This window comes from Petaurus breviceps, unplaced genomic scaffold (assembly GCF_028583685.1).
Source record: "Petaurus breviceps papuanus isolate PSGF00001 unplaced genomic scaffold, PetGlider_PUasm1.0 90601, whole genome shotgun sequence".
In the NCBI taxonomy this organism is placed as follows: domain Eukaryota; kingdom Metazoa; phylum Chordata; class Mammalia; order Diprotodontia; family Petauridae; genus Petaurus; species Petaurus breviceps.
In genome coordinates, this window is record NW_027187282.1 from 2,614,123 (window position 1) to 2,625,369 (window position 11,247).

At 40.5% G+C, this 11,247-nt stretch overlaps 1 protein-coding gene across 2 annotated transcripts in view; it reads right to left on the reverse strand.

Annotated features, from left to right (window-relative positions):
• Positions 1-11,247, reverse strand: part of VBP1 (VHL binding protein 1) — a 60,970-nt gene that overhangs the window by 12,554 nt on the left and 37,169 nt on the right. Inside the window, exon 1 of one of the 2 annotated variants that reach the window (XM_069063737.1) lies at positions 5,297-5,442. The exons of the other annotated variant lie outside the window; for it this stretch is intronic. Coding sequence (XP_068919838.1) covers positions 5,297-5,389 — 93 coding nt within the window. The 5' untranslated portion in view covers positions 5,390-5,442. Of the gene's footprint in view, positions 1-5,296; positions 5,443-11,247 lie in introns of those variants that run through there. 2 annotated transcript variants of the gene reach the window in all.

Genomic DNA, 11,247 nt, shown 5'->3' on the forward strand with positions numbered 1-11,247 from the left:
GGCTTGGAGTCAGTAAGACTGGGGTTCTTAGCTTCAAGCTAGAGCAAGGACCCCTTCTCCGTGCCTTAATTCCCTTATCTATAAAATTAGTCAGCTGGCCTCTAAGGCCCCTTCCAGTTCTAAATCTAGGATCTTATGATCTATAAGCTGCATAATCAGCTTTTCCATCATGCAGAAAGCCAGTCATCTGTGTAGCTTAGAGAGCTAAGGGTTTTCAGAAAGATAACCTAATGGTTAAGAAGTGCAACAGACTGAATGTCAGAACTGGGCAGTTAGAGACTAAGAGGCACCCTCCACCTGCCCAGAAGAGGTAACTTCTGATAAGGAGGCAGTCTCCTCCCCAGTCAGTGGTTCAGACCCCTTTGGTAGGGAATTTAGTGAAACCTAGAGTCTTTTCACAAAACAGTGGGTTTAAATGCAAAACCTGAAATACATAGGATTACAAAGGAAACCAGTTATATTTGTAATAGTTCTCAAAATAGTTTTAAAAAGTCAAGGGGCAGCTAGGTGGTGCTGCAGTGAATACAGGAGTCAGGAAGACCTGAGTTCAAATCTGGCCTCAGACACTTAACACCAAAGACTAGCTGTGTGACCTTGGGCAAGTCACTTAACCCCAAATGCCCTACCTTCCCCCTCCAAAAAAAAAATCAATCACATACCTGAGGCTAACAACCCTCTCAATTAGACTAATAATCACTTAGATTGATTCTTGGATCATGGTGAGCTCAGAGGGGTTAGAAGCCAACATCACTAGTGATATACTAAGGGAACAAGACCAATAAGCCTATATAACAGTCAACAGGGCAACACTAAGACCTTCAAATAATTTTTGGCTTCAACCATTCTTGGTAAGCAATTTGGAACTCTACCCAAAAAACCACTAAATAATGACCCAGCACCACTACAGCTAAGTAGGTAGCCCAAAGAGGTCAAAGACAGAGGGAAAGGACCCAAATATATTTGCACAAAGATATTTAAAACACTTTCTACAGCAAAAGATTGAAAACAAATTGGGTGCTTATCAACTGAGGAATAGCTGAATAAATTGTGATATAAAAATGCAAAGGAATATAATAAGAATTCCTGAGAAACTAGGGAAGACTTGGGTGCAGATGCAGAGTGAAATGAGCAGAACTAGGAGGCCAATTTATATGACAACAATGGAAAGGAAAACAAGTCTGAAAGGCTTCTCATCCCCACAACTTGAAGAATATTGCGTATTAACACCAGACCTTTTTCAATATTGCTGGTTAATTTTACAGAGCCTTTTTTCCTTTCTCCCTCTTTTAAAAAATTTAATTATTGACAGGGAAGGTTTTCTTGGACAGGGAGGGAGATGGGAAATGCAGGTGACACAAAAACAAGAGCTACCAAAAAACTGTTCAGTTTTTTTAAATTATAAGATTACGATCAACAGAGTGATCAATTGCAAGACTGGTGCTAAAGCTGCTGCCCACATCTTGGAATAGAGTACAAAAGTACAACCATTTTCAGATGCAGCCGATGCACAGACACTGAGAGTTGGAGATGAAGGAGGGTGGCTTTAGTGCATAGTAATAGAGGTTCCCTCAAAAGAGAAAACATTAAAAAATATACACAACAAAAACAAGTTTAGGAGGGGACAGAGATAGAACAATATTGTCACTTCCGCGTTCCATTTACTATACGTTTTAAAAACAATCCTATATTACTAGATCAGTTTCGTGTCCAATCCTTTTTATTCTTCTTTTGTATACTTTTTTGCTTTGCATTACTATTTTTTGTACACTGTTGTACATCCTTGCTGATGATTAATATGATTCATAATAAAAAAAAAAGTGAGCCCCAATTTTCCAACTTCCCTTATCTACACCTATGCACCTACCTTGTGCCAGGTTGGCTCCAATCTTCCTTCAGTCATCCAACGTTAGGCCTCTTTTTCTGACTCTTCCCCAAGCTGCCAATATACTGGAAGTTACCTGCATTTTCTGATCAGCCAATAAGCATTTACTTACCAGCTACTGAGACAGCATGCTACGGTGAGATTTGGTGTGGGGGTCCAAGCTCTAGCACTCACTCACTAAGTGTGGTTTCAGGTAAATAATTTCATCTCTCTAGGCTTCAATCAACCAACCAACCAACAAGCATTTATTAAGCACCTACTATATGCCTGGCAAGGTGCTAGAGATAAAAATACAAAAGTAAAACAGACCCTGCCTTCAAAGGGTTTATATTCTGGGGAGAGGAGAGTACATATAAAATATATACAGGTTTAACTGAGGCAGGAGAGTCCTGGTACTTGAAGAAATTGGGAAAGGCTTCATGCAGAAAGAGGGACTTTAGCTCAGTTTTGAAGGTAAGGACTCTTAAGAGGTAGAAGGGAGAAAGGAGTGCATTGTAGGTAAGGGGGACAACCAGTGCAAAGGCAATCAGGTAAGAGATGGACATTCTTTTCGACCAACAGTAGAAAGGCCATGTGGCCAGCCTAAACAGCAGAAGATGGAAAATCACATACAACAAGGTTGGAAAGGAAGTTTGGGACTAAACCTAGACTGAGCCTAAGGTCAAGATGAACACATCAAACTGCACCGACCAGAAGAGAGACATGATCATCCCTTAACTATAGGAAATGAGCTTCAGAACCTGTGGTTGTGGAAGACAGCTGGGAGTAATAAGAAAGTTTAGGGGGGTGGGATGAGAAATCAATTAGTAAACTATTATAACAGACCTACTGAGAAAGGATAAGAGCATAGATTAGGGGACTGGCTGGGAGAGTTAAGAGAAAGGAAGAGATCTGAGAAATGTGGAGGTACAAGGGCCAAAATGAGCAATATGTGGTTTGGGAAGAGTACAGAGTCCAGCATAATGCAGAGATTGAAAAAAATGGGGACGCTCAACAGAAAAAGTGAAGTTCAGAAAAGGTTTGGGGAAAAGATAATGAGTTCTATTTTGGACATACGGAATCTGAAATACCTACAGGACCTCCTCTTTGAAATTATTAAAGGACAGGTAGAGATGTGTAGCTGTAGTTCAGGAGATAGCGTGAGGCTCCATCTGGAAGTCATCAGAATAGAGATATTTAAACCCACGGATGCTGATGAGGTCACCAAATTTTCTCATTCACAAACTGATGAAACTGGAATATGTGAAACTGGAAATGTGAAGTCATGGAAAGAAACCAGTTTTTTGTTTTGATTATATTAGGTTTCTTGTTGGGAGTTGAGGAACAGAAAAACATGTCAAACTTGTCAGGCATCGTTTGGAAATCCCAGAAAAGTACAGTGTATGTCTAGACAAACACATTAATAGGCACTATGGGAGATAGACAAGAATACTGAAGAAATAAAATGCTTAAGGATCTTACACAGGTACAAACAAAATTACTGGGGATGAAATGGAGGTCAGACACAATAAAGGAATGAGTCAGGTTAGATTAAGCAACAAACAGGAACCTGTAGATGAGAATTTTGAAGGAAGGAGATTGTGATGATCAGGAAGGTCCAAGGTCAAGACCTTGAATACCAAGTGGAGACAAAAGCAGGAATAAATAAACCAGGTATGAATTGCTGATTACTTTACACTGGACAGGAAAAAATAACCTTTAGGAGAGTAAGGAAGGAGATTAGAATTGCAACCAAATCACTGAAAAGGGGTGTCTTGGTAGTCAAACAGCTCTTAAAATACTAATAGTCCCGGCTCATACTTGAATAGAATCAGTTTACATAGTTTTTCTTGATACTCTCAATAGAAGTCACAGTGGGAGAAGAAGAACCCAATGTTCTGGGCATTCACTTTAGGAATCACAGCTTGCCCTCCCCCACCCCACAGAAGAGGACTGAAATATCCTTAACAGTATACTTCCCATTCATTTTTATAGACAAAACCCTACAGGCTTTGAAAAGTCTTCCAGGATCCATTAGAAGAGGGCTGATAGCTTTCACAATTAGATTTGGGACTTTGTTTTAGTTGTAAGTGAAAAATAATCCTCAGGAACTAATTGGATAGGTTGATTGGTATGGGCCCCTCGCTTAGAATATTAGTGATGCCTTCTTCCCTTCAGAACTGCCCAGAGCCCACGTGGAAATTTTCAATCTAAATGCTTTTTGGTCTAATCCACAAGGGTCTTAACCTGAGAGATTCAAAACCAAACCAACACCACTTTCCTCCCCAGTATTATGACAGCTAATTTCAATATCATTGGTTTCCTTTCTAATCCCGTGTATTTTATTTTATTCATTTAAAACTTTATGGGGGGGGGGGGGAGGCCGGCGGCCAGGTAGCTCAGCGAGTAAGAACACCGGCTCCAGTGTCGGGATGACCTGGATCAAATCTGGGCTCAGATACTCAGCACCACACCCAGAAATAACTAGCTGTGTAACCTTGAGCAAGTTACTTAACCCCAATTGCTTAAAAAAAAAAAAAACTTTATGGGGGAGGGGAAGTGGGGTGGCAATAGGTTTCACCAGACCTTGCCAAAGGGAATGGTCTAAGAACCCCAGCTCTAGTGCCCAGAGTGTTGACAGCTGTCAAAACCATACTACTCACAAAATGATTTTTTTTTTTTTGCAGGGCAATTGGGATTAAACGACTTGCCTAAGGCCACAGGGCTAGTTTTTGTGTTAAGGGTCAGAGGCCGAATTTGAACTCAGGTCCTCCTCACTCCAGGGCCGGTGCTCTATTCACTGTGCCACCTAGCCGCCCCTCAAAACGTGTGCGTGGGCAGGGAGGCCTCAGTTTTCTCCTTAGCAGACTGAATTAGATGACCTCTAAGGAGACAGACTGAGCTGGGCAAACCAGAAGGCCCAGCTCCACCTAGGAGGATTTCTATTTGAGAAAGAAGTTCAGAGGAAAGCTGACTTTCCAGGCCTAAGCCTAAGGTTCAGGAGGAGGAGGAGGAGAGAAATGCAGAGGAAAAGCAGCTGCCTGGAGGGCAGCTGAATGGGAGTGTGTGGGAGGGTAGAGAGTAAGCGTATATGGGAGAGTTGGGAAAGAGAAGTACTTAATAAATGTTTACTGAACTGAGAAAGGGGAGGACATGGGAAGAGTCGGGGATAGAGAAAGATGGAGAGGAGAAAGGAAGAAGGGGAAAGGGGAGGAGCAGAAAGCGGAAGAAGTAAGAAGGGGAGAAAGGAGGGTAAGGAGTAAGAAGCGGAAGGAAGACCTATTCCCTTCCTCCCCCTCCTCTGCCCTCCCCTCCCCCACCTTCCCCACCAGCTCCCCCAGGCCTGGCAGGCGCCAATGCGCCTCCCACAGCTCCAAGGCCTCGGAACGCAACATGCCCGCCCTCGGTGGATCAACGGCCCGCCGCACCCCTTACCACGAACACCGCCTCGGGGATACCCAGGTGCCCGCGGCGCCCGTTTCCCCCAGCCAAGTCCCTGGGACTCAAGAGCTCCTTCCCTGCCGCCATCTTGGAAGGAAGCCGAAGAACCCCACTTCCTTCCGGCTCCCCCGGATGTTCACCGCCTCTTCTGGGAGACCCGCGCGACCTGCTCCAATCAGGGCCAGCTTTTGTAACACGCCAATAACGAGGCTGTTCCCATTGGCCCGGCTCCTAGATGGTGGCAGTTGATTGGCTACTCGGTGGCAGGAAGAGGCAGGACACAGCGCGAAGACCTGAAAGCGAAAGCAGCGGAAAGACCAAAGCCGCCAGTGACGTAGCAGGGGAGGCGGTCCTTAGTGTCGCGAGTTCCGGGCCCATGCAGGTTCTTGGAGTCCTCAAAATGGCTGCAAGGGCTAACGCCAAGAAATATTTCCCAAATGCTTCCTAGGTACTCTGCTAGGCCCTGTAGATGGCAAGCAGTCTTCGGAACTCCGAAGGCCTTAGTTTGAGTCCCACCTCTGACGCGTGATACTGTTCTGCGCCGGAGGGAGAATCCTAAACTGTCGCCGAGCAATTGCTGACCTGCTACTAGGGGTTTCTTCATCCCTCTGTATTCCAGTGAACTCAGGCCCATTCTTGCATGGCGAGGGGGCATCCTCCTCTGTCATCCCTAGCGTTGGGGTTCCCAGCTGGGATCCGTGGGCCCATTCCTGCCCCCAGGCCAGCTCTTCCCCCACCCCATGCCAGACCCCTCAGTTTGCCAATACCATACGGTCAGCTGAGTCCCTTCTTGGACAAACAGTTCCTGTCTTGGCACATTCTCATTCATTTGGGGATACATCTATATTCAAACAAGAGATGTGGATGAAGTGGGTTTAAAAAGAATTTCCTGAAATAAACGAATTTAATAACAATTTATCCACGTAGCACACTTACAAGGGAGTAACTTTGGTGAGTAAAGTATCAAAAAACCTAAAATCAGACAATGGGACTCGCCGGATGCATTCAGACATTGTCTAAAGACACAATAATCCCAGTGCTTTTTCTGCCAAATTGTAGGGTGTGGATAATGAAAAACTGGGGATACAGTTATAGAATTAATACTTATCTGTTAATCAAACTGAAATATTTTCATTTTGTTGTTCTCTAAAGGTCCAAAAGCAGGTTTTGAAAATGAGGAAGTTTGCACACAAAGTTGTTTAATGCAGTTAAACTTTTTATTATCTAAATAGCCTACATCATGATTAATTAGCCATTTTAATTAATACTAAATTTCATTAAACTTTCTAAGCCATTTTATTTATATATAACTGGCTAGATAGTGGCATTAACATTTACTAAACTCTTATTTAAAGGTGCTGTTCAGTGTAAAACGTGTGTGAATTCCTTAATAGCCTATTTTTAAGACTGCAGCATTACAGAGATGTGTTTCAAGGTTATATTTACATATTTAATTTTTAAAAAATAATTTCTTACTTTAATGTGGCATGCAAAATATTTTAAGGCTGGATGGCATGGAAACCCTAATTTCCCTGTTTTAAGTTCATTAATACTGTATTTTAAAAACTATGAAACTGTTCAAATCAGCCAAATCTACTGCAACAAATAAACAGGGGGAAATCTCTGTATAACAAAGGCTCTGGCCCCAAGTCCAGAAATTGAAGATATCTGGTGTAATAAAATTGTAGAACAAAAGAATCTGGATCATTTTGAGGGTTTGCTGTAAAGGAATGTCCTAAAAAAACAGCTTCTGCAGCTCCTTAAATGTTAGAAATAACTCTTCAGGAAGTTGTGATCAATCAGTGTATGCAGCTATGCCCTCTAGGGAAAGATGCAATATTCTATTCCCATCCTCTAGTTGGCCCACTTGCCAATGATAATGGCCATTTTCCTTCCCCCTACTCCCCTTCCCTGCCCTCCTTCCTCCTTCCCCCTCCATCTTGAAGACTATTTTTATCTAAAACCTTTACTTGTCATTGAAAGGTTTCTCAAGTTAAAAACTGGATTTCACACCATGATGATCAATAAGAATGTCAAGAGCACTGGAATTCAAAGTTGGTTGTTTTTTATTACACTGGTTCTAACCCTATGCTACCCAAATGGCGATTGTTCAGTCTCTTCTTATTTGTGCCAGTGCTGAGCTGTTAGCATATCTCCTGCCCTTGGAGCTCTACATGAAGTGGCTCTGTGAGAAGGAGGGGGGGAACAGAGAAAGAGAAAGATGGGAATGGGAGAGAGGGAGGGAGAGAGAGGGGGAGGGGGAGAGAGAGACAGAGACAGAGAGGAAGAAGGAGAAGGAGAGAGACGGGAGGGGAGGGAGACAGAAAGATACAAAAAGTAAATCATTTTGACCGATTTCTTCTGGTTCGAAGTTAACCAATCAGTAGCATTTTTTTTTTCTTTTTCACAAACTCCAAATATCTGCTGTTTGTCAGCTCCTCAGGTCTCAATAGCCTTTAACACAAGAGGAGACAAAAAGATCAGGTGGAAGATGCATCTAGACTGAAGATACCTGGGTTCCTGGCTGGGCTCTTGTTACTTACAATGTGACCTTAAGCAAAACAAGTTCATCTTCCCTCTTTGGGACGTTAATTTCCTCATCTGTAAAATGAGAGGTCAGACTAGATGATCTCAAAAGAGCCCTTCCAGTTCCAAATCTATGACAGTATGAACTTTTGCATCATTATGGACATCACACCTGAGCAAAATTATGCTGATAATAATTACTCAGTAAAACAGAAAACAGCTTAACTCAGACAACTGAGTGCATATAGTACTGGGCTCAGCATCAGAAAGTTCTAAGATCAAATTCTGTATCAGATAATTACTACCTGCATGACCTAGGCAAGTGATTTAACCTCCCTCAGCCTTAGTTTTCTCATCTGTAAAATGGGAAGACAGGGAGGGAATAAATATTTACTTGGTGCCAGGTACTGGGCTTTACCAACATTACATCATTTGATCCTCAAAACCACCCTGGGAGGTAGGGGCTACTATTACCCCATTTGGCAGGTGAAGTAGATGGAGGTGAAGAGACTTGCGCAGAGCTAGGAAGCACCTAAGGCTGGATTTGAACTCAGGTCTTCCTGACTTCAGGCCCTGCATTCTATTCCCTTCGGGATAATAACAGCACCTAACTAAAAATACTAGCGATCATCATTATTATTATTAAACTGGACAAAGTTCTTAGATCCTTTCTGGCTTTAGTCACTTACTAGCAAGACTACTTCCCTGAAGAAGTGTTACTCCAGGGAATTGTGAAGTTAGGCATTACCATACCCAGCCTTTTCCCAAAGCTCCCCTTTCAGAAAGCCTGTCGACAAGACTAGGCATGTCTCTGCTGAAGGAATCTTAAGTACTTCACTTTTGGAGGATATCTCATAGAAAGGATGAAAATGAAAGCAAGTGCAAAAACCAATGAAAAGGTCCAGGTAGGTGCAGGGAAGAGGAAGAACAGAGGAGAGGGAGCGGACCACTTTCAATTAGATGACTAGTGTTGAACCCTTTCTTTCACCCCTGTCTTAAAAATATGTGGGGGGAATGAGAGGAACAAGTAAAAGAGGAGATGATGGAAAGAAAGAATTAATCATAATAGTAAACATGAATAGGATGAATTCTCCCATAAGATGGAGGAGGGTAACAGAGTGGATTAGAAAGCAGAATGTGCTGTTTACAAGAAACACACTTGAAACAAAAAGATTCACACAGAATTAAAATGAGGGGCTGGAACAGAATTTATTATGCCTCGGGCAAATTTTAAAAATGGAGGAGCATCAATCATGATCTTAGACAAAGTAACAGGAAAAATAGACATGGTTAAACGAGATAAGCAGAGAAACTACATTATGCTTAAAGGCACCATAGATATTAAAATACATAAGTACCTAATATATATGTACCAAATGGTATAGCATCAAAACACTTAAAGGGAAAATTAATCAAATTACAGAGAGAAATAGATAGCAAATAGATAGCTGGAGACTTCAACATACCCCTTTCAGACCAAAAAAAAAACCCCCAACAAAATCTTTATTAAAAAACAATAAATAAAAAGAAGTTAAGGAACTGAATAGTTAGATATGATAAACCTCTGGTGATTGCTGAATGGGAACATAAAGGAACATACATATTTCTCCACTATGTATGACACCTATATAAAAACCAACTGTATTCTATGGCATAAAAATCTCATAACAATGCAGACAAACAGAAATAACAGACATCTTTTACTAATCACAATGCAATAAAAATTATAATCATTCAATAGCATTTGAAAGAAAAAATGGAGACTAATAATTTAATCCTAAAGAACTGGTGGATCAAAGAACAAATCACTAAAACAATAGATATCAAAGAAAATGACAACAATTAGACAACAAAAGTTTTGTGAGGGAGACAAAGTAGTCCTAAGGGGAAAATTTATCACTAACACGTTGATCAAAATAGAGAGAAAGCAGAGATGAGTGAATTGGGCATGCAACTTAAAAAACTAGAGATACAAAGAAGGATTGAACCTATAGTTTTTTTTAATATGGATAATCTTAAGATGAGGAAACTCCCTTTGCCATTGCAAGAAGGCATCTTCTCATCTTAGAAAGTGCCTAGAGCACTGAAAGGTCAATTAAGTTGAATAGAATGCATAAAATAAATTATTAAACTATTTTGCTCAATTATATGCCAATAAAATTGATAACAAGTGAAACAGATGAATATTTACAAAAATACAAACCATCTAAATTAAATGAACAAAAATAGTGAATTTAAATAACTCAATCTCAGAAAAAAAACCTAAGGAAACCATAATGGGGAGAAATGGATTTACAAATTCTATCAAGCATTCCATGAAATATTAATTCTAATATTATTAATTTGTTTGCCAAAGTAGGATAAATGGCATCCTTCTAAACTCCTTCTATGATACATATATGGTCCTATAACCCAGGACCCCGTAGGGAAGGAAACCTAGAGACCATTATCTCCAATGAATATCAATATAAAAATATTGAATAAAATGTTAGCAAAGAGGCTACAACATATTAAAAAGATTATACATTATAACCACATTGGATTCATACCAAGAATGTAGGGTTGCTTCAATGTTAGGAAAACTATAACCAGATCATATTAATAACAATACAAATCATGATGCCATTAGTGGAAGCTTTTGACAAAATACAGTAACTTTTTATCTGAAGGAAAAACATAAATGGATTGCTAAAGTTAATTTACAGTTTTAATGCTATGCCAAACAAATTGTCAAAGGGATACTTTATAGAACTGTATAAAATAAGAAAATTCATTTGGAAATCAAAATAAATGAAGAGGAAATGGCACTTCCATACCTTAAGCTATATTATGAATCAGCAGTAATCAAAGGCTAGATGGACAAGGGAGAATCAGAAATAACCTGAATTTGATAAGCCTGGAAACAAATTACTTTGGAAAGAACTCCCTGTCTGCTAAGAGCTACTGGGAAAATTGCTAAGCAAGCTGGCTGAAGTAAGCCTTAGACCAACCTTAGAGCAAATACCATATTTCCCACTGAATTCACATTGAATATGTGACCTGAACGAACACTCAAGGATGTTGTCACGATGAAGATGAAGAGAAGCGGATCATTTGCCTTCCACAACCATGGACAAGACATAGACTGGGATGCCAAAAAGGGATAAAGGCAACACAAAAGAATAAGGATAATTTTGATTACATGAGACTGAAAAACTTCTAAACAAACAAAATGAATGCATCTAGGATAGGGAGAGAAGCAGCCAAAGGTGAAAAAATTTGTATTAAATTCCTCAGATAAGGGTCTGCCATCCAAGATATAGACAACTAACACACACACATATGTGTGTATATATCTACACACATATATACACACACATTATGACTACATATTATATGTGTGTATGCATGTTGTTGTTCAGTAATTTTTCAGGCATGTC